At 41.5% G+C, this 23,983-nt stretch overlaps 2 protein-coding genes across 4 annotated transcripts in view; one reads left to right on the forward strand and one right to left on the reverse strand.

The window, feature by feature from the left end:
* The window catches only part of TOP2B (DNA topoisomerase II beta), a 62,580-nt gene extending 50,850 nt beyond the window's left edge, over positions 1-11,730 (forward strand). The window contains exons 31-36 of the mRNA XM_089532925.1: positions 3,210-3,417; positions 4,863-4,942; positions 5,348-5,458; positions 8,962-9,084; positions 10,311-10,408; positions 11,242-11,730. Of these exons, the coding sequence (XP_089389051.1) occupies positions 3,210-3,417; positions 4,863-4,942; positions 5,348-5,458; positions 8,962-9,084; positions 10,311-10,408; positions 11,242-11,400 (779 nt within the window). The 3' untranslated portion in view covers positions 11,401-11,730. The remainder of the gene's footprint in view (positions 1-3,209; positions 3,418-4,862; positions 4,943-5,347; positions 5,459-8,961; positions 9,085-10,310; positions 10,409-11,241) is intronic.
* Positions 11,731-11,787: 57 nt separating this feature from the next.
* The window catches only part of RARB (retinoic acid receptor beta), a 399,083-nt gene continuing 386,887 nt past the window's right edge, over positions 11,788-23,983 (reverse strand). For 2 of the 3 annotated variants that reach the window (XM_089532927.1, XM_089532926.1), the window contains 3 exons: positions 19,130-19,334; positions 16,687-16,845; positions 11,788-13,999 (listed from right to left, as the gene is read on the reverse strand). In XM_089532927.1, the coding sequence (XP_089389053.1) occupies positions 13,803-13,999; positions 16,687-16,845; positions 19,130-19,334 (561 nt within the window). In that variant the 3' untranslated portion in view covers positions 11,788-13,802. The remainder of the gene's footprint in view (positions 14,000-16,686; positions 16,846-19,129; positions 19,335-23,983) is intronic. The other variant, XM_089532928.1, reaches the window with a different exon arrangement.

A 23,983-nucleotide genomic window follows, 5' to 3' on the forward strand; every position in this document is an offset into this window, starting at 1 on the left:
GTGAATCCCCAGCAGTATAACTTACAATCTCACACCACAGAAGCCCTGGTGGTGCAGTGGTTAAATGTCTGTACTGCAGCCAAGGTTGCAAGTTCAATCCCAGCCAAGGGGGCTCAAGCTTGACTCAGGCTTGCATCCTTCCGAGGTTGCTAAAATGAGTACCCAGCTTGTTGGGGGCAATTAGCTTACAGTTGTAAACCGCTTAGACACTGTTAGTTCATATAAATGAAGCTGTTGTTTGTTTGCTGAACAGGATGCCAGCCTATATATGTTCTTAAAATCATGATGGTACCGGGATACTCCATTTCATAAAATGAAATGAAGTGTGCTAAATAATTTTCTGACCCTGAGTATTCCTTGTGCACTACTGTCTTAAATATTGATCTTAAATATTAAATGTAGTCATAGTTAAGCTGCAAAACTCGGAGATTCTAAAGATCATACAGTACATGCAAGCTTTCTAGAATTCTTCAGCTTTGAAACCTAGAACCCTTTAGCTATAGTGAAGGTACTGCTTCTTCTTCCTTTAAGGGACATTCGCTCAATGAGCTTCTTGTAACATGCAGGGTTAAGTGTAGTCTCATTTGATATACCTTACATAAGGCCCATCACAATATCTTGGATATTGGAAGCTTTTGCTTCTTTTTGTTTTAATGGAAGTTTAGTGTTAAGGTTTTAATCCTAAACTGTAATTAATGTCAACTATAATTTATTGAAACAACTCAGCTTCATAACTCATGTCTCAGAGTTGGTTCGTTTCAAATAAACAGTTATTAGGATTGCCCATGCTTTGTTGCATCCCAATAAAACAACATACTGTGGATGTCAAGATCTTGTGACCATTTCAGGGAAATAGCATGATCCCATAGCTAACGGTAACTTTCCCCCTTCTTGATAATCTATGAGAATTTTTGTGAATTTCCTAAAGAGAGTTTATATCAGCATAACACAATATAAACATTTGGAGTTCAGATTTCAATTTTTTAATAAAAGTATCTTTGCATGTCCCTTAATTATTTAATAATAATTTCATTAAAATGTATTAGTTTTGAAGTACAAGCTAACAAGTTGAAATGGTAAAACCTGTTCTAGAAATATGCTTCCAAAGGATAATATTTTATTAGAGCTAACTATATCAGTCTCAATGAACCAAAGTGATTTTCATCTATACAATGAATCTGATTTGTCTATCAGATTATGGTATCCTTCCTTGATCTGGAGAGTTATAAGGCCCATTTTAGCCATGAAAACCTGTGTATTTTTATAAATTAAATATCTGTATCTCATCTCTGAATCTTGATTTTTGAGACAACCTGCAGTTTGATAAAACTACATTAACAGGACACTAAAAATGTTACAACATAAAAGACCAGGAAGATCATAGTAGTAGAAAGGAAATGACAATATGTCATCAACAGTGTAAAAATACATTTGAAACCCCTAAAAGAAAAACGTACTCGGGAGATTTCAACCCTTTCTTAAAAGCTTGCATAAATAAGAATCCCTGTAATCTAAAAACAGGGACTTCTGCTCAGGGACCAGCTGAACAGATGCTTGTTGTGAATACCAATAGTTAGGATACAATGATGATAAACCAGCCTAGTGTAATTAAAGGTATTGTATTTGATCTGAGTTTTATTTTTTCATTGCCAGAATAATCCTGGTGCCCTAGGCAAAATTCCCATCTCACACTGGCAACCAGTAAGATTCCCTGCAAAGAGGCAAATCACAGTATTGATTTGAATATGATTTATCAAGCTGGTTGAAAGCTGAGGCAATCTGTTCTTAGGAGAGTAAGTGGCCTACCTTTGTATATTTTTAAATTGGCTTATGCTAAAACTTGATTGATTAATCAGAAAATACTGTCTCTTGCAACTGGCTTATAGTTAAAACCTTCTGTTGGTTAGAGACCATCCAGCTTGATCTGATGACTGGACAAAGTTGGCTTCCCACCTTCAGGAGTTTCAGGATGAAATGGATTATCTAGATCCATTTCATTCTGGTTTCAGGCCTGGGTATGGAACACCTTGGTGAATGACCTATGCAGGGAACTGGACAGGGGGAGTGTGACCCTGTTAAATCTGTCAAACTGATACCATCGGCCATGGTATCCTTCTCGGCTTCCTCTCTGGGATGAGACTTGGAGGTACTGTTTTATGGTTGGTCCAACCTTCCTGGAGGGGCAAACCAAGAAGGTGGTGCTGGGGGACTCCTGGTTAACCCCCTGGCCATTGGCATGTGGGGTCCCTCAAGGTTCTGTGTTGTCCCCTATCTTTTTTAACATATACAGTACACAAAATCAATGGGAGAGATTGTCCGGAGTTTTAGGGTGCAGTGCCCATATAAACCAACCCAGGCTCTGAGATCTTTAGGAGAGGCCCTTCTCTCTGTCCCACTTATATCACCATCACAAGCATGGTTGGTGGGGACACGAGAGGGCCTTCTCAGTGGCTGCCCCTAAATTCTGGAACTCCCTTCCCAGGGAGGCCAGAATGGCCCTTTCCTTGTTTTTCCTTCACTGCCAGGTTAAAACCTTATGCAGACAATCTTTTAAAACAAAGTTTTGAAAGAATGAGCTGGGGTGTTGTATTGTTTTCAAGTGTTTTAAACAGTTTTATTTTTTTAACTGTATTTTATTCTTTTAACAAGCAATCTATTTTAATATTGTAATAATTTAATCCTATTTTAATGTATCACTTTTCTCTGTTTTTAATTGTGAGCCACTCTGGGTCCTAGTTCTGGGAAAAGTGCAGAATACAAATAAATATAACAACAAAGGAACAGAGAGAGAACTAGTACGGAGGTGTGTTGACTAAGACCTTGATAGTGTTAGTGGACTACTGGATCTAGATATTGTTCCATATAGTACCTTAAAGCCTCCTCACCTTACAGCCCCTTGTAAATTGATTTTACAACTTTGGAGTGACTGCCCTTGATCCACCAAGGTAGGTTTGTTGAGTTTTCTATGTGCATTCACCAGAAGTTGACCACATAGCCTTCTGTAAAAACAGATGTAATTCATGTCTTCAATGATTGTAGAGCATTAGCACATCCCTAGGGCTGCAACTTAATCTTTTTCAATTATATAGAAAAAAAGATTGCCCAGGACATGTGGAATATCTTGCACATGTTTGTGATTTGTATACTGGGAAATGTACAAGATAAAATGTTAACACACAAATGTTAACAGTGACATTCTGTTTTCACAGCTGAAAGGCCCAAGTACACTTTCGATTTTTCAGAAGAGGAAGATGATGCTGATGATGATGAAGATGCCAACAACAATAATGATTTAGATGACTTGAAAGTAAAGACATCTCCAATCATCAATGAAAGAGAAGATGAATTTGTGCCCTCAGACGGCCTCGAAAAGGATGAATATGACTTCTCTCCAGTAAAATCAAAACCTTCTCCAGAGTCAGTATAGTAACTTTGGGATATTATTTTGCTTAGTACCTAGTAAGCAATGTAGAGTTTTCGCTGATAACAGCAGCATAAAAGGTAACACTAAAAGGAGTAGACCACAGATATCTGTGCAATCTGAGAAGTAAGTGTGAAGAGACATCCCGTATGCCTAGGACATCAGAGAGCATACTTATTTGCCACTTAAAACATGTTCAGTCCTACATAGAGTGCCTGCTGTTCTACCATGCTTATGTGTTGAAATCCCAGGGTGCATCGGTTGAAACATGTTGGCAATAAGCTCTAGCCTCCCTTTCTCCAGTCTATATGGTCACTGGACCATATTACACCTATACTGAAGTCTCTTCATGGGCTGCCTATTAATTTCCAGGCACAGTACAAGGTGTTGGTCATAACCTTTAAAGCCCTTCATGGCTTGGGTCCAACTTATTTACGGGATCGCTTTCTCCCATATACAGTGCACCCACGCCATATGTGGGTGCACTATATGTGGCTTCCAGTTTACATGGAAGCCATGCTGCAATTAAAGCAATGGCGCATGTGCCCATGGCGCATGCACTGCCCCAAACCATGAGCACGCTCCCCATTGTTTCCAGTGGGGTGCGAGCATATGCGGATTTCTCCTTATGTTGGGGGGGGGGGGGGCGGAACAGATCCTCCTCATAAGGGGATGGCCTGCTATAATCCGCCCCACTCATTGAAGTCCTCTAGTAAAAACTTACTACAACCAGCTAAAACTAGGCTGGGTGCAGTTACCCAGAGGACCTTCTCCTTTGCTGCTCCCAAATTATGGAATAGTCTGCTGGAAGAGACCCAACATATTACCAGTCTTGTTTGCTTTAAAGAGGCAATCAAGACATACCTTTTCCGACAGGCCTTTCCAGATTAACATACCAGAATCTCCTATTAATTTAATCAGTTGTTCAACAACTGCTCTAACTGCCTCTGCCCTATTCTTAATAACTGTTTTAATAATTGTTTAATAATGAAATTGTATTTTATTGTGGATGGGAGGGTTTGGGATACAACTATTATATTTTACTGATGCGTTTGTTAGCTGCTTCAATCTGTTTGGAGAAGCAGGATTATTATTATTATTATTATTATTATTATTATTATTATTATTAGCATTATTATTAGCATTATTTGCATTATTTGCATTATTTATATACATATTCTGTAGGCTGGGCTGCAACAGCACAAAGCTAAATGCAGTTCAACAGCTCTGCATTGTAGCTTGCCAGGGGCTTGACAAGCTCTACGTATATTTAGATATGTATGAGCAAAAACGGGAGCTCTGTTTGGCCTGTATATATGACTGGTGAGCTGCATTTGATTTGGCTTTGTTATGGTTGTACAGAGCTTTTTACTTTCTAAGCAGAGCTAATGGTTTCAGTGTACAGTGCAATATATTTTCAATTTTTTTTTAATACAAATAGGAAGGTTTCTCCAGAGAAGACCAGTCAAGACTTCAGCAGCATATTTACCTTTCCTTCCTATTCTCGTAAAGCCAATATTGGTAAGTAGATAAGTTACTTTAAGTAGTTAATGTTTCAGCTAGATAAGCAAGGGTGGGTTCTAGGTATCTAACCTGCTTTATTTCTTTATTCCTGTTGTGCTGATTGGTCAAGGAGTAGAACCTCTGTGAAATGCAGTGCATCAGGCTATGAATGTGGATATTCAGCCAAGTACCATCAGCGCTATACCCTTCTCAATTTAATCACCAATCTTCCCCCCCCCCCAAAAAAAAACTGGGCTTGCCTATACCGAGACTATATAGTTGGGTTTTAAATGATGCTAGCAAATTCTGATTCAGTGTAGTATATTTCAAGTGTTTTTTCAGCATCACTGTGAACTTTACATGGGTTGTACTTATGTTTCATTACAATGTGGGTACTGACATTATATCCTTTGTGCTATTTAGATACATCAAAGTTTGACAGTGATGAAGAAGATTCAGCATCTGTTTTCTCATCCTCCTTTTCTCTAAAACAGACAGAGAAATCCTCAAGTAAAACTGTAGTCACTAAAAAAGGCAAGTGTCTGCTTTCTTTTTAGTTATTGTACTCATTTTAAATGTTAAGTAGTGTCCCTATATGGCTGGTGTACGCCCTATGTGGCTATAATAATGTGTACACTAGAGCTCATAATTTTAACAAGGCTGACAAGCTATGGCCTCAATAGGCTGCCTTCACATATCTACCATTTTGTATGTATAGGCCTCTAGAAAATGAAGCTGTCCAGGACTGGGTCAACAGCAGGAAATTTCTGCATATGGATACAATGAGAGTTTGGGAGCATATGGTGAATGGGTCATGGTCATAAATTTGATGTATTTTAATATTTGCTTTATTGATAAATAAACATTTTCATACTTAGAGAAAGCTATATTCCAATTGAATCCATAACTTGAAGTACAATAACATCCAAAATCCACAAAAGAGTGATGCCTTTATTTGGGCAACCAAAATGCACAAAATACATGTTGCAACCTTTCGAAGCTTTACTGGTGTCTTTGTTAGGCAAAGGTGTTAAAAATCATGCAGAAGAGTCTTCTTTTTAAACAACAATGTTAGTCACAGACCTGCTTTTTGTCAAGATGTTGTTGGTTCTGTGTTGAGATGGTGTGGAGGGATATCTATGCAGGCAGATCCTTCCTGCTTCTGGCCATATAGCACAGGGAACAAAGCATTCCAGATTCCAGGAGGTAAAATTTGAATTTCACCAGCAATACAAAAAGGTACTTCCTCAGAGGTCAAAGATATTTTGGACTGTAACAAAGATTCTCAAGTCCTATTAGAAACAACACAAAAGAAATATCCACACTCTGTGTGTGTGTGTGTGTGCGCGCGCGCGGCTGTGTTTTTACCTTCTTTTTAAAGAATGGTGCAATTCAGTTTAGAGTGAAAAGAATCCTTATTTTCTGGACAGCAGCTGTCTATGTACATGCTTTAAGATCTTTCCCTATGTAAGTATATCCCATTTCCATACGGAAAGATCTCTGTAGGGCTCAATAATGCCTTGTTTTATTGTTTCTCACCTCAGCCCCAGCAGGCATTATTAAAAATGAAATGTTTGTTCACACATCTGTCCTAAAACAAATATGGGCCACAACCACTGACTGCCCGTTCTCCATCAGAGGGAGCCATCAGGCAGACCAGCAACATCTTGGACTGCCTGAAGGAAGAGAACCCTCCCTCCTCAACTGTCATCTCGGCCTCAGAGGGAGCCATCAGGCAGACCAGCAACATCTTGGACTGTCTGAAGGAAGAGGCCCCTCCCTCCTCAACTGTCATCTCGGCCTCAGAGGGAGCAATCAGGCAGACCCAGCAACATCAGGGACTGCCTGAAGGAAGAGGCCCCTCCCTCCTCAACTGTCATCTCGGCCTCAGAGGGAGCCATCAGGCAGACCCAGCAACATCTTGGACTGCCTGAAGGAAGAGGCCCCTCCCTCCTCAACTGTCATCTCGGCCTCAGAGGGAGCCATCAGGCAGACCAGCAACATCGAGGACTGCCTGAAGGAAGAGGCCCCTCCCTCCTCAACTGTCATCTCGGCCTCAGAGGGAGCCATCAGGCAGACCCAGCAACATCAGGGACTGCCTGAAGGAAGAGGCCCCTCCCTCCTCAACTGTCATCTCGGCCTCAGAGGGAGCCATCAGGCAGACCAGCAACATCGAGGACTGCCTGAAGGAAGAGGCCCCTCCCTCCTCAACTGTCATCTCGGCCTCAGAGGGAGCCATCAGGCAGACCCAGCAACATCTTGGACTGCCTGAAGGAAGAGGCCCCTCCCTCCTCAACTGTCATCTCGGCCTCAGAGGGAGCCATCAGGCAGACCAGCAACATCGAGGACTGCCTGAAGGAAGAGGCCCCTCCCTCCTCAACTGTCATCTCGGCCTCAGAGGGAGCCATCAGGCAGACCCAGCAACATCAGGGACTGCCTGAAGGAAGAGGCCCCTCCCTCCTCAACTGTCATCTCGGCCTCAGAGGGAGCCATCAGGCAGACCCAGCAACATCTTGGACTGCCTGAAGGAAGAGGCCCCTCCCTCCTCAACTGTCATCTCGGCCTCAGAGGGAGCCATCAGGCAGACCCAGCAACATCTTGGACTGCCTGAAGGAAGAGGCCCCTCCCTCCTCAACTGTCATCTCGGCCTCAGAGGGAGCCATCAGGCAGACCCAGCAACATCAGGGACTGCCTGAAGGAAGAGGCCCCTCCCTCCTCAACTGTCATCTCGGCCTCAGAGGGAGCCATCAGGCAGACCAGCAACATCTTGGACTGCCTGAAGGAAGAGGCCCCTCCCTCCTCAACTGTCATCTCGGCCTCAGAGGGAGCCATCAGGCAGACCAGCAACATCTTGGACTGCCTGAAGGAAGAGGCCCCTCCCTCCTCAACTGTCATCTCGGCCTCAGAGGGAGCCATCAGGCAGACCAGCAACATCTTGGACTGCCTGAAGGAAGAGGCCCCTCCCTCCTCAACTGTCATCTCGGCCTCAGAGGGAGCCATCAGGCAGACCCAGCAACATCTTGGACTGCCTGAAGGAAGAGGCCCCTCCCTCCTCAACTGTCATCTCGGCCTCAGAGGGAGCCATCAGGCAGACCCAGCAACATCTTGGACTGCCTGAAGGAAGAGGCCCCTCCCTCCTCAACTGTCATCTCGGCCTCAGAGGGAGCCATCAGGCAGACCCAGCAACATCTTGGACTGCCTGAAGGAAGAGGCCCCTCCCTCCTCAACTGTCATCTCGGCCTCAGAGGGAGCCATCAGGCAGACCCAGCAACATCTTGGACTGCCTGAAGGAAGAGGCCCCTCCCTCCTCAACTGTCATCTCGGCCTCAGAGGGAGCCATCAGGCAGACCCAGCAACATCTTGGACTGCCTGAAGGAAGAGGCCCCTCCCTCCTCAACTGTCATCTCGGCCTCAGAGGGAGCCATCAGGCAGACCCAGCAACATCTTGGACTGCCTGAAGGAAGAGGCCCCTCCCTCCTCAACTGTCATCTCGGCCTCAGAGGGAGCCATCAGGCAGACCCAGCAACATCTTGGACAGCCTGAAGGAAGAGGCCCCTCCCTCCTCAACTGTCATCTCGGCCTCAGAGAGAGCCATCAGGCAGACCCAGCAACATCAGGGACTGCCTGAAGGAAGAGGCCCCTCCCTCCTCAACTGTCATCTCGGCCTCAGAGGGAGCCATCAGGCAGACCCAGCAACATCAGGGACTGTCTGAAGGAAGAGGCCCCTCCCTCCTCAACTGTCATCTTGGCCTCAGAGGGAGCCATCAGGCAGACCAGCAACATCTTGGACTGCCTGAAGAATGAGACTTCTCCCTCCTTTAACTGTATTTTTATTGTATTAACGATTTTACTGTACACCGCTATGATCATCGCGGAATAGCGGTCTATAAATAAAACGTATTATTATTATTATTATTAACACTTCCATATGCTGATGTATAGGAAAGGTAAAAAAGAGAGCTCCGTTGATTCCTTTGTGTTGGTGCTGCTCCTCTCAGAAGAAAGAATTCATAGAAATATATTGATTATTATTGCAGCAAAATTGCCATCAGATACACCCACTAAGTTGAAAAGACCTCCTAAGCCGAAGAAGGTGGAAATAATAAACTCTGATTCGGAAACAGAATTTGGCATTCCAAAGAAGGCTGTGACTCCCAAAGGTAAGAATTATGGCACTATATACAGTCGACCCTCCTTATAGGCTGGCTTGCCTTTCTGTGGCTTTGACCTTACATGGAAGGTAAGCCTTGGTAGAAATAATGGGGTGCACAGCCCTGCCATCGTTTTTTCAGCCCATCTGCGCGAGGCCATAGAAGATGGTCTTTCATGGATTTTGGTATTAAGTCATTAAGATGTTAAACTTACATCGGCACTTTGAAATGGGCCTAGGTGTGAATAAACATAATTAGAGTACCAATCCAAATTCAAAAGCACATCTCCTGGACCCAATAGCTAACCATCTATTCTACCTTTTAATCAGCCTGAGCCTTGTAAAAGAGTCCAAGCTATTGAGATCACTGTGTCAACAGTGATAGATCCAAGAACAAACACCCCCTAACTATAATCCTGAGCCTTTTGATTTGTATCTAGATTGAACCTATGTATTGGTCTTCATCCAACTGCTTACCACACCCAAACACTGGTCCTAAACATTCCGTGATTCTGTAATTTGAATTCAGTAACACTGAATGTGCATTATAGGAAGATCTTTGTGTTCTCCAGCTGTGGGAACAGTTCATGTGTCTTGCTCCTGTGGAAATAACAGAATTTCCTTTTCACATTAGCACATGAAGAGGGTATGTGAAGCTGCTTTGAGAATATGATGAAAAATACTTCTGAGCAACATACTGTGTGAACTATAGAAAACTGAGGCAGGCTGGCTGTAAGTAGCTAGCAAAAACAAGGGAACATTTCATGAAGCTATTGGTTGCCCTCGTAATCAAAAGAATTTTTCATCTGCAGTTTTTTAGCCCAAAAAATGAGGGATGCCTGTGAAGTGCAACATAATTTGAGTTTTATAATTATGTAAATTGAGTTTCATAAAGTCTTGTTTTATGATGATAGAAGATATTGAGCCACTAAATTCATAGCGTTCACTTTCTGTTTGCACGAACACAAAGGTTTGGCAAGTTGAAGATTTGGCCTTGAAGTTTCTAGAGGAGATAAAAAGTTAATACCCACCATTTCTTGTGATATTCAGTCAAGGACCTCACACTGTTTTATATTTTGATTATTACTGAGGAATCTTAGGGACTTCTTACTGTATGCCAATAAATGCACAAGTCCTGTAAAGAATCGCCAGTTAAATAATTCCAGTTCCATTGACATTCTCTCAAAGCTATAAAGCAACTTTCAGGTAGTCATTTCCTTCTGTTATATTTAGTAGGAAAAGGCAGGGGAGCGAAGAAAAGGAAAGCATCTGGTTCTGAAAATGAAGGTGAATATAACCCTGGAAAGAAAACGCCCAAGTCAACCCCAAGCAAGGTAATGCCAGAACCTGATGAACATCTTTACTAAGTACTCCTTCCATTGCAAAAAGTATGAACACTTTGTGTTCCTGGTCACCATAATATTCAGTGCATTGTGATCATATAGTGTGCTTTCAAGTAGTTTCCAACTTCTGCTGACCTTATCATGGTGTTTTGTTGGCAAGATTTGTTCAGAGGGGGTTTGCCTTCCTCTGAGGCTGAGAGAGTGTGACTTGCCCAAGGTCACCCAGTGAGTATCCATGACTGAATGTGGATTCAACCTTCCAGAGTCATAGCACTTAAACTTCTATACTATGCTGGCTTTCAAGAAAGGAGGTGTGAGGAGATTTTGGAAGGAAAAAGCATTTTGATATCCAGTAAGAAGTTTTCTTTGGTGTCTGTAAGGCTTTAGTAACTTGTATCTAATCTGGGAAGCTAGCATGGTTTAGTAGATTTGAGTATTGGATTAGGACACCGGTAGACCAGCATTTGAATTCCTGCTTGGCCACCCTGGGTTATCTTGGGCAAGTCATACTCTCTTATCCTCCAAGGAATGCAAAGGCAAAACCTTTCTGAACAAATTCTGCCAAGAAAGCACTGCGAGAGTTTAGCCTTTGGATTGCTGTAAATTGTAAACAGTAATAACAACCCACTGTAATTTTGTATTGCAAGTATGGGTGGGTGCTATTTCGTTGTTTTTGCTTTGTTAAATATACCATAGAGATTTCAAACAGGGATTTTAAAAACTGGTTTTGGACTTCATAGAGAAGTTCATGCAACTTAAAATCAAGGGAGCATAGGTCGGATCTTCTTTGCTTGTAACTTTTTTTAAAAATCTATTTAAAACAGAAAATGAAGAAAGCTTCCTTTGACCAAGACTCGGATGTAGACATCTTCCCACCAGACTTTGCCTCTGAAACAGCGTCCAGGCCACGGACAGGTCGGGCTAGAAAAGAAGTGAAATATTTTGCAGAGTCTGATGAAGATGACGATTTTGCTATGTTTTAATTAAGTGCCCAACGAGCACAAAAACTTCCAACAAATATCTTCTGTTGTCCTTTTGTCCCCTTCTGTCGCAGACTTTTTGTACATTTGACTTATTTTATGTGATGATGTAATTGATGGTTTTTATTATTGTGTGTAGGCATTTTAACATTTTGTTCTTACACCTACAGTTTTATGCTCTTTTTTACTCATTGAAATGTCATGTATTTGTCTGACCAGCTTGTAGAAATGTTCTAGAAAGCTGTGCAAAAGCACACATTTTAACTGTCATGGTTGCAAACTGCAAACCTGCTTTTTGAAATGAAGTTTAAACATTAAAAATATAAAACTGTTTCCTTGTGTGTGGAGACTTGTACTAAAGAAAGTTCTTTTACACGGAGATAAAATAAATATATTTTATTCTTTGCCAGGAGATTCCATGGAAAAAGGTAAACAGTATATGAACATAGAAAGCATTGTTAAACAATCTCAATGTACAAACAGAGCCAGTGAAAGTACATCACAGACTTGCTAGAATATATAAAAAAAATCCACTAGTGCTTTTAAATGAAACCTAAGAAACTGACACTTTTAAAAAACCGTAACCACTCTACCACATTTTCCACTCTGTTTTATGGTGATTAACAAAGTCATAGAGGCAGATTTCTCTCCTCTGCTTTTGGGTATTCTAGTGACAGCCCCTTGGTGCCAGAGAGGAGGATTGTGGGCTGGAGGGTAGTTTCTCCAGAGTTGCTTTTCACTAGTGTCACCAACTCAGAGGTAGTGATTATGCCTGGTCATTATCCCATGAAGTTTTCCTAATAGCTTATGAACAAATAAACAAAATACAGGCATCCCCCGCTTTTTGACTCCTTAGTAGTCACTCACTCAATGGTTTCAAATTACAGATAAATTCTGTTAATTCAACAGGTTCCATTAATTCAATGCCGCTTGCTTAAGGAAAGAGCAGACCTCTCCTTGAATTAATGGAACTTGTCTGTGTAATTTACAAGCATGGAAAGAGCAGGCCTTTGTCAATTTTTCCTAGGGACTGCTAAGCCATCCTCCTGTCCCCCCCACCCATTCTCCACCAGCCCTCTGGTGCTGAAGGAGGGAGGGCCATGAAGGCAGGAAAGGGGCTGAGAGTGAGCTCCTTCACTGGTCTGCCAGCTTCCTCCTGCAGTGGCGCTTTGGGTAGGAGTGACTTCTGACTGAAGCCCCAGCAGCCACAGGTGGGCCTTCCCTCACAACAAGAGCAGGGCTCCTCTCCCTCTTGGGAAAAAAACCTGAGGGGCCAGCTAGTGTAATCCCTGTGGTAAATGAATGTGAGGGTCACTAAATCTGACCCTTCCAGGATATTAAAGGTCATCTAATCTGAGCCCTGAGGGGAAAGGAATTAGAGGGTCATCTAGTCTGACACTTTTGGGAAAGAGATCTGAGGCTCATCTAGTCTGACCCCTGCAACAAAAAAAATAGTGTGTTAATTTAGCTTTTGCACACATTCAAACGTGATACATAGTGTAGTTATGTTTTTCAGCAGCCAAAATTCATTTGAAAACTAAAAAAACCTTGGGACTCCACTTTTCAACTGATTCCACTTTCTGACAGTCCTGTGATCTCTAACCCATCAGATAAGCAGGGGCGTCCTGTACATTGTAACACCAGAAAGTGTTTCTGCCTTGAAGGCTAAAACTGGAGTAAAAAAAATAGTTTTTTTTTAAATGCAGAGAGGTTAACCAAGTAATAAACCCCTTTGTAAATCTTAAAGTGACATTAACAGTGGGACAAATTACATCCAAATAACTGATCTGGCAGTTACACTTACACAGAAGTTCGTTCTGCTAGTGCAGTGAGTTTCTTTGTATCTTTTTGCTAGAAAGAAGGAAATACAAACTGAGGCCATAAAAAAAGAGCAATGACAAGTTTTCATCCTAACTAAATCAGAATGTCCTTTTTAGAGCTTTCTTATCTGGACTTGTAAGCTGTCCATTTTATAAGCGAGATGTCTGGGTCATTTAATGTATGCAAGAAAAGGAAAGCACCGAACATCCAGTATAGAAAGTACAGGCCCATATATTTGTATGTACAAAGTCATCAGAGAGGGATAGCCATAATTTTTAACTTCTTGTTTGAGATCTGTCTTGTCACCTTGCAGTCTTGGATGTTCAGGAGAAAGAATTGAAGCTTAACTAGTTTCTTGTTTCACAAAATAGCTGGTTTAGCATTTCAACGGTTTGTAGTTTCTAGTTAAGCTGCAAGGCATTTGCATGTGTGTACAATATATCTGTCATAGATACATATGGAAATGTCTTGGTCCTTGTTGTATTTTAATGTATGTGTTAAGTCCAGAAAGCAAGCAGCACTAACGACAATTCTTGCCTGTCATCCCTGTACATAACATGTTAGGAATGTAGGTGGAGTACGTCTTATTGCACCAGTGGGGACTGACTGACATGACTGTTATCCACTGAGCTTGGGGAGATGCTAGGACTGTGCTCTGCTGTAGTCCCAGTTGAGCTTGGGGTCAGTGGTTCATGTCCTTCAGAATTCTCCAACATTTCCTGGATTAGAGGTGGCATGGATCCAGGGATTTCCATTTTCAGAGTAATAACACGTTCAGCACCTTTTCAAAAGGAAAAAAAAGCCAGTTTTAAAATGTGTTACCTTCTGCAATCAGGCTTTGTTCCGATAACAGATAAAGGTCTCAGAGGACAAGTATTCCAAATAATAATAATAAACAAAAATCTGATTTTCTTGTTATGGGGAATAGAGGCTTTATGGAGCTAACTGCATACAGGTGGAGTCTACCTTATCCAAAATAGCTGGGAACAGAAGTGTTTTGGATTTCAGATATTGGAGTATTTGCATATACATAATGCAATATTTTGGAGCTGGGGCCGAACTCTAAACATGAAATTCATTTATGATTTGTATACACCTTATACACATAGCATGAAGGTAATTTTATACATAATATTTTAACAATTTTGTGCATGAAACTTAGTTTGTGTACAAACTAGTTTGTGTATGAACCATCAGAAAGCAAAGGTGTCACTATCTCAGCCACCTATGTGGACAACTTTGGATTTGACGTATTTCAGATTTGGAATAACAAATAAGGGATACTCAACCTGGATTTGCATTAGAGAAACAAAGTTGCTTAAGGAGAGCACTGAAATGTATACCATATACATTGAAAACTTTTGCAGATACTTGTCATGTTGTAGTGGACAGACTACGTGCTCTGAGCATGAAATCATAGTGTGGTCATTATTTTAAACAATGAAAGGTAATGTTTTGAAACCATCCTTCATAGCCTTCAGGCACATACTTCTTTGTGTATCTGAGAAGCTGTGGAAGCATCATAATGCTTACTAGAAAAGGACAAATGTGAATTAACATTTTTAGAGATTGCACTATCAAAATTCTAGAGTGAGCTTTACACAGTGAATAGTCAGAAGTGCTCTTAAAAACTCTTCGTGCAAGATCCCTGTGCTTTACTGAATTTAGGTGAGCAACAACTATAGAGATCCTAGGATGGAAAGCTGTAATGTTTCACTTCTTTAGTTCCTGTTTCCGAGTTTTCTCTGCTTAACAAGAAACACAATAAGGCTGAAAAATCAATTGCAGAACTACACTAGGAGTGGAGGAAACTCCTGGCAGAAAACCCACCATTTTCTATTCCTGCACCATGCTAGCCATCAAATTGACTTTGACTTATATAGCCCTATGAATGAGAGACTTCCAAGAGCTCCTATTATCAATTGCCCATGCTCAGACTCTTAAAGGGATACTTCTGGTAAACCAAACAGAAAACCTAAAGTGTTCTTGGACAAACAACATAAAGCTAGACTATCACACTTTGGGAATCCATTGCCTTGAAACTAATTAGATTAATGTAAATGGTTCCTGTAACATTTTCTAGGGGGGTAGGGTAATTGGATCATCTAGAAAAACCCAGAAAAAAACAACTTGTGTCATCTTTAAGTGGATTTTGGCAGATGCTTTTGTGATTTGCAATGGGATGCAGCACACAGTAGTAGTTTCTGCCAAATAAAAAATTAGAGGTTTTGAATATGGTACAATAGTCTTTATTTTTGCTGATAAAACTTTTCTTAGCTTATAATACCTTCACCTTTATGTTCTGTGTACAATGAAATGTGTTTAATTGTTATGGTCTGTGAACAAATGGAGACTGACAATTTGGGTAAAGAATTCAATAATAGCAGTGATTTAGCTTTGGGACAGAAGTATGCTTAGCTGTGGCCTAAGCATCACAACTTTGTTGCCAGGCAAGTATGTTACATGTGAGATCTCAGCATTTGCTGACAAAGTATGGAGCATCTTGTTGATATTTCATATACCTGTTCATTCCCTTACAAGTACAGTTGCACTTTTTGACTATTGTTTAGTGCTCATGTTCAGTTCAAAATTGTGCAAATAGAATGCTGCAAGTGTAATAATTACATATGCAATTATACATTCTTGCAAGGTTGGTGCATAACAACTCACCAGTGCCTTCAGTTGACTCAATAGGATTGCAAGAACAGCAAACACATTTGCAGATATGAAGCTGATTGCTCAGTGCTGGTATTCAGCGGAAGGGTGATGTAGCGCAACAACCACTTAACTCTGTGAGGGTAGATTTATACAACACTAGCATGATGTAGCACTTCAGCTAACATTTAGTAGGGGCCAAAGAATGACAGGCTCTGGAAGAGCCTCAGACTTCTAAGGGTCTATTCCATAGTTGTGTGCATGTGCCTTTAATTAAACTGGACTTCTAGTGGCCCCATGAATTTAATAGGGTTTTCTGAGGCAAGGAGTATTCGGGTAGTTTTGCTATTTCCTTCCTCTGAAATACAGCCCACAGCACCTGGTACTCATTGGCAATCTCGCATCCAAGTACTAACCAGGCTGACCCTGCTTAGCTGGACCTGGTGCCTGTAGGGTATTTAGGCCTGTTCCATAGTTACATACTGAATAATCAGAACTGTTATATACAAAAAAACATATGCCAGCCCCATTCCTGCACAAACATAGGGAAAATCATGCACATGCATGGGTGCATCTCATTATTCAGCTGTTCACCACAAAAACAAGAGAAGCCTTCTAGGTAAATTAGATTTGGGAATCAAAGCATTAACACTTTCCTACCAAGCTAGGCTACTTGGTAGAAAAGTGAGCTTTCACTTCAACCTTTGGCTATTTCAAGAAAATATTATGTGTTCGTTTCCATCTGTCTGGTCTGAAAACAGAAACACAAATATTAAACTCTGCATGGGAGGGTACTATGATTGCCTAACCTACCTTTGGCGCTGATACTGCGTAGATCTGTGATTTTCATTAAGATCTTTGGAAACATATGAGGTTTGTTGGGTCTTCTCTTTCTGATGTATATTTTGAGTGCCTCTAGCAGTGGCTCTTGTAATTCATCTACTTTTGCTGGTTCTTCAAGGTCCTGACGGTCTGGACAAAATATACAAACCTAGTGAAAATAATTCTTTTAGATTTATCTTCAGCTGTGATGACCAAATACTGCTTTATCTCCCTATTTTTCCTTATTGTTCCTTTTCCTCTCTGGTGTCCATGATCCAATTCCAGCCTTTTCATCGAACAACTTAGTAGACTTTTCCTGAAGTTGTTTGTAAACTATACATGGAAATTCCCCCCTCCCTTTTTTTTATTATCTGTTGTTCTCACCTTTGGACTACCAAAAATAAGTATTTCCTTAGAGACCAATGACAAAGTATTGCTCACACTTTTTAACATGTAAAATGATAAACTAGCAATATTACTCAATTTTATAGTCAATAGTACAGTTGGCTCTTCACCTTTGTAGTTTTGACTTTTGTGGATTTGATTAATACGTTCTTTCTAATCTCTAAATTCTCCAGTGTGACTCTGCCAGAAATTGACCATAGAGTCACACTAGAAGACCTAGATATTACTAGACAAAAGACTTCTCTAGGCATTTGTAAGTCCTCCAGCACAATTCTATGGTCAACTTTTGCAGTATGTTGATCATAGCGTTGCATTGGGAGGACCCAGATATTCACAGAGAGATATTCCCTCATGTAAAAAAATAGTGTTTTTTTTTAATTTGTGGTTTTTCTACTTTCACAGTAGTTTTTCTACTAACCCCAGTGAATGTGGAGGGCCCACTGTATATTGTTTGTTTAAAGAGTTCTTTTATCCCTCAGTCGCAGACTATTGCCATTGCCTTTTTAGGCCAGCAGATGTCAGCAAATCACTGAAGTACAGTAAGCCATTTTTATTTTAAAAAACAACAACATAAAAATCCATCAAACACCCAGAATGGCCACTAATGCTTCCTGTTTAAACATATCAGCCGCCAGATTTTGCCTAAAGCTATATGTGAGGCCAATATGAACGTCTTGTTCAAATTAAACCTCTTAAGAATTGTGAGGGGAGGATTTCTGAAATCATGTTGGGCTTCACACAATTCTATGACTCTTTAACTGTAAAGTGGGGCTTAATACTACTACCATCACTACTGTATTAGCAATATTTCAACATGATATGTGGCTATAAGGACTCATTTCAAATCTCTTGGCACGGGCACAGTACAGCTGCAGAAGGCCTTATAAAAATGCAAATGCTTTCCCTGGATTTAGAGATTCTGTGGTGGCAAACTATATTCCTCCTGTTGTTTGCTTTGCACTAACAATCATGTGGACAGGAGTGGATCTTTCTGGTCATATTGACTGCTTCTTGTTTTTCCCCAGAATGACCTTGTGTGCAATCTGATGACAAATTGACAAGCTAGCTAGAGGTTTAAGGAGTCTTAATCCATATTCTTTTTAGTAAAAGTAGTTCACATGGGTATGATGATCTAGAGATCTTAGAGGTGACTAATACCTTTTCCAAGACATGGGTGGTCCCCATTGCTCTTAAGTAGTGTGACCTTTGTTGAAGAAATCAAGTTTAGTCCTTATGATCTCTTAACCATTGCCAGGTTTCTCATCTGAGCAAGCTGTTGGAGAGGTGGTGACCTCTCAATCCTAGGTACTGATTTTTTGGAACCATTCCAGTCTTACCTTGGTTTTGGGACATAAACAACCTTGACTGCTATACAGACCTATGCTAACAACTAAAGGACAGGATGAATTCAGCCATACTGGTTTTCTTGGGAGGTTCTGACACCCTCAACCCAAGATCCAGATTGCCTTCTGGGGAAAGCTTCAAAAACTGGGCAGAGGCATTTCCTGTGGGATGTGCTCATGGTCCAAAACATATTGCAGAAATAATCCAGTTTGAGACCACTTTACTTGCCCTGGCTCAGTGCTAGGAAATCCTGGGTATTGTAGTTTATGTCTCACAAAACTATAGTTCCCAAAATTCCCTAGCATTGAGCCAGGGAAGTGAAAGCTGTCTCAAACTGGATTACTTCTGCAGTGTGTTTTGGACCCATGTTAGGAGGCAACATGATTTTCAGGATACCTCTTTTACTTCCTTCACCACAGCCTATTCCATTGAGAAGAGTCCTCTGAATTCTCTTTTTAGCATTCTGGAAGAAGGGGCTGATGTAAGGTCGATGTAGTCTGAAAACAGGCTTCCACCTGCCTACCTGTATTATGTCTGAATTGGAGTGAAGCCATTGTACCTGCTGATTCTCTCCTATTCCCATTTCAGGACATGAAAAGCCAAAGAAGACTGCTCCAGAAAATCTGGAGCAATGCAAACCTACTCCTCTTATACCACATCCCAAACCTATGCAGTTCATACATACCTCCACAGATTAAGCAGATGGCACTAAGTAGGCCAGTTTCTGTGTCATCCATTTCCAAGGGCAGGAGCTGATTGGCAAATGTGAACACAAGATCAGTCAGGGGACCAAATCCAGCATTATGCATCTGAGTTCGGTTCAGTGTAAGGCCGTCAGAAAACGTCATTGTGTCTTGCTCAGGGGTATATCTTGTGCAAATTCTAAGGATCTGCAAGGGAAAGCATTTTTAATTTCCCCTCCAAATAAAGCTGAATTAAAAATTCATACATTTTGATGCATTTTCTTCTCTGATTTGAACTATATTACATTTTAACTCCTTGAGAGTTTTACTGTTTTGGGGCCTCCATCTAGCTAAAGACAAACCTTTCTTAACCTCTCAAGATTGCAGTAAGGCAGTTAAGTACAGGCTGTGAAACTCAGTCCTGTGCATGTTTATTTGAAAGCAAGTCTCAGTCTGTTTAGTGGATGTTGCTCCCAGGCAAGTGTGAACAGGACTGCAGTCCTTGAAATCAATCAGTGTTTAACTCTGGCCAAGATGCAATTGTACACTTGGCAAAGTGTAAAATCCCCACCAGCATACCTCCACTGAACTTCTGTCATCACTGGCTCCGAAATACAGCTCAAAGGTGCACCTCTACAGCCAATCCATGTCTAGGAGGCAGGGAGGTACAGATCAAGTTGCATAGCCATGAAAAAAAATGGCTATTATACAAAGAATTATACAAAAAGGAACCCCAAATTTTAGAATGTGAGGTGAAATCAGAGAAATTGGAAAGATTAAATCACCGGGAACAGGAGAAGAGTGCTGAGCATACTGTGGACAGCCAAAAAGACAGACAAATGAGCCTTAGAACAGATCAAGTCTGAAGTCTCCCTGGAAGTGAGGATGACTAAATTGAGGCTGTTGTACTTTGGCCACATCATGAGAAGGCATTGGTCACTAGAAAAGACAATAATGCTAAGAAAAATGAAAGGCAACAGAAATAGAGGAATACTGTTTGCCAGATGACTAGACTCAATCAGAGAGGCCATGAGCCTGAGCCTGCAGGAGCCGAGCTGTTTGAGGACAGGTAGACTTTGAGCTGTCTCATTCATAGGGTCACCATGAGTTGCAGTTGACTCTAAGGCAGTTAACAACAACAACAAACAAACAACAACATACCTTGAGTATGCTGGATGTTTAAGATAGTAAAAGCTTGGCAAGTTTTATCATGGGGGTTTGCCATTGCCATCTTCAACTGAGACTGAGAGTGTGTGACTTCCCTAAGGTCACCCAGTGGGTTTACATGGCCAAGCTGGGAGTTGAAGTTTGGGCTCCAGAGTCAGAGTCCTACCATCAATCCATTAAACAATGCTGGCCCTCAACTCCATTTAGATTTACTGGTATTCATTTATTTTTGCATTTATTACTAAACAAATACCCTGACTTATCTATTTTTTTAGATAAAATGTTCAAAGGGGGGGGGGACCCAATCTATTTCCTGCACTGAAACAAACTTGTTGAGTCTGAACATTGTGCTGGGATGCAGTGGTGTCACTAGGGTTGGTGTCCCTGTTCCTGAGGATGCTGGTGAGCCAAGCACATGACAAAACTGGGTGGTGATAGCCACAACCTTTCTTTTTGGGAGGAGGCCAGCTCTGGCTGGGTGGAATGGGATCTAGGTTGTGGGAAGGGGTGGAGGGGCCAGAAAATGGACTAGGTGGGTGCCCTCCATCCTTCCCTCCATCAGGAGATGTCTTTTATGGGGTGAGGATGACCCTGCAGCCACGAGAGACTTGCCCCCTCTCACCCTGCAGGGAGGAGGGCCCGATTGGATGTCGCCCCTCTTTTGGGGTGTCATCTGGTGTGGGCTGCACCACTGCACCCCTAGTGATGCCACTGCTGGGATGTTATGGATGAATTCTTGGCTCAGGATCTCTGTAGACCTCCTCGAGCAGAGGCAGGCAAAGTGGCGTATGTCAGATTTGGATTAAATCTTCCATAGCCCTTGGACAACACAGCTACTAGGGATTTATGGCAGGTATACTCCAAAATATTTCCAAACTATCCCTAGAGAAGCAAAGACAGGGATAGTTATTTTTAATCCGCGCTTTAATGAGAGTTAAGAACGGTAAATTTGTACAAGTATTTTCCTGGAAAGAGTTCAAGCAATGGGTGCAAAAACAAGAATGACCTGCAGCAGGTGCCAAAAGTAGTCTGCATTTTAAAGCAACTTCTTGCTATTACTTGGAAAGATGGTCCCTTTGTTGGCTTGCAAACTAACCAGCAGCGACAACAAGTAAATGCAGTGTACTCTTTGCAAGATCCTTTCTCTACTTTTCACCACACTACCAATAATTGACTGCAATCAAGTTTTATCAAGCAAGGCATACAGGAGGCTTTCACGCTGATTTATTTATGAACAGCAAGAGAAAAGGAACCCAGTCCTGGAAAAAACAGTCCATGATATTTCAGGGGCAGGTTAAGATGCAGTTTTCAAAACTTCAGACTATTTGTTTCCACTGTTAAAAATAATAAATAAAGGAATTGATTAGCTAGACACAGTTCACACTCATTCTCCCCATACTTCAAATCCAACTTCACCAGGGTTTGCTTACATGCATTTTCTTCTACTTCAGGAAGCTAACTTAGTTTTAAAGATGCAACGACAAGCAAAAGAAATGAGGTCTATCCAAATGCACTTCCTCAATTATTTCTAAGATAACCGAGCATGACTTTAAATGCCTTGCCTACTTGGGGACTGAGAACCATCTTTGTTGTTTCACCTCTGCTTGGCAACAGATGTGAGGAGATTCGGGAAGGAAAGGCATTTTAATAACCAATAAGAAGTAGTTTTCTTTGTAAATTGCTTTATTAATCTGTATCTAACCTGGGAGAGCCACGTGGTGTAATGGTTTTAATGCTGGAGTAGGACACTGGGAGGCCAGATATCAGATCTCCCACTTAGCCATAGAAACATATTGGGTGCCTTTAGATAAGTCACACTCTCTCAGCCTCAGAACAAATATTGCCAAGAAAACCCTATGATATGTCCGCCTTAGGTTCACCGTAAGTCAGAAATGACTTGAAGGCACACAACAATAACATCTAACCTGGCTTTTAAGGCACTACTTTTAAAGATCTGAGTCCTATGTTTTTTGGCAGCCGCCTCCCTGGGGCGAAGCAAAGGATACAACACACTTTCCCACTTCAGTGGGTAAAGTATCTGGTCTACCTGCAGAAGAAGAGCCACTGTGGATGTACTCATTGGCGGTGGAGCACTCCGCTTATGTGACTATGCCACTATCAATAAGAGTGAAACCATACCCTGGAGAATTATTTTAAGGGGATGACAGCTCCCAAAATCGCCATGGCCGTGTTGACTGGGGGTGTGCTAAGAAATATAGCAAAAAATGGGGAATTTCTAAGTTCTAAAGAACCAAGGTGGAAGTTCAAGAGAGGCTTTGGACCCACAAGATCCAAAAGGATTTGTTCTTTAGTACACCTAAGATAGTTGGAAAGGGAAACAGTTGTACAAATCAATGGGGAAAAATAACAAGAGGAAAAGATATGTAACACTCCTCTTTCCATTAGTATCAATTTCTGCCCTGGCAAGAACAAACTTAATAAAGCCTTAGAAAATGGAACAGATTCCTCTATAAGGCTGCAAACCCAAAAAGCACATAAAGAAACTCCAGCTTATTGTACCAGACAGCTGATAGCAATGGAGAATGCTTGATTCTTCCATAGTCACTACTCATGGGCTCTCAGTCTACAATCCACAATTCCCACACACTACTATTTCTGAATAAATTGGTTCAGGCTCTGTAGCAGTTCCCAAAACATGGCCCCCTCTTTGTGCAGATGTGTGAGCTATTCTAGGAACGATGGCACAGAACTGAACAGCACATAATCAGCAACACATATTTTTTCATTTTTTTCCACTTATTTTCAGCCCTGCAATTTTTGGTGAGACTAACACCACCCTATAGACCTGCACCCTGTGATGCACAGCTAACTGGTATTCTCTCACACTCTGAGCATCACAGAAGGAACCACTGCCAAAGGTATTCCCCAGTGTTTAATTTATTTAATTACTCAAGTAACATACAAAATGTGGATGATACCAGAAATGCTGAGATATTCATAGAATCAAAGAATTGGAGGAGACTACAGGGGCCATTCAATCTACTGTAATCCCCTGCCAGGCAGGACCTCACAATCCAAGCACCCCAGACAGATGGCAATCCAGACTCAGTTTAAAAATCTCCAAAGAAGGAGACTCCATCACACTGTTCCACTGTTGAACAGCTTTTACTGTAAAGAAGTTCTTCCTAATGTTTAGGTGAAATCTCTTTTCCTGTAGTTTGAATCTGATGCTCCATGTCCTCATCTGCAGAGCAGGATTTGACTGGAGAAGAGGAAGCAAGCTACATCTTTTCCATCCAGTGCTAGGCTTGTAGCTAGTGGCAAGCCTGGATCAACTGCCCCAACTGAACCAATGGCAACCTAGCCCTGTTGAATCCCATTGGTTAGTTCTAACTAGAGATCACACAACTGCACCAATTAAACTACTGAGAAGCCTACCCTGGCTGTCTTTGTCACTCATGACATCCACACAATGAGCTGGCTACCCATGTTTTACAACAGGAGTGGGAATGATGGGCTTTTCCAGTTTTTGTTGGACTGCAACTCCTACCGTTACTAACCACTGGATATGTTGACTAGGACTTTATCTAATAAATCCATGATTTCCAACTTTGCTTTACTCACCAGCCCCACTGAACATATTGAGGAGACATTGTCAGAATTGCAGTGTTAGGCAACTACATGTCTAAGCACAAAGAACTGCTGACATTATGACATGTTTTACCTTT

This window comes from Sceloporus occidentalis, unplaced genomic scaffold (assembly GCF_023333645.1).
Source record: "Sceloporus occidentalis isolate IW3139 unplaced genomic scaffold, rSceOcc1.0.p SCAF_7, whole genome shotgun sequence".
In the NCBI taxonomy this organism is placed as follows: Eukaryota; Metazoa; Chordata; class Lepidosauria; order Squamata; family Phrynosomatidae; genus Sceloporus; species Sceloporus occidentalis.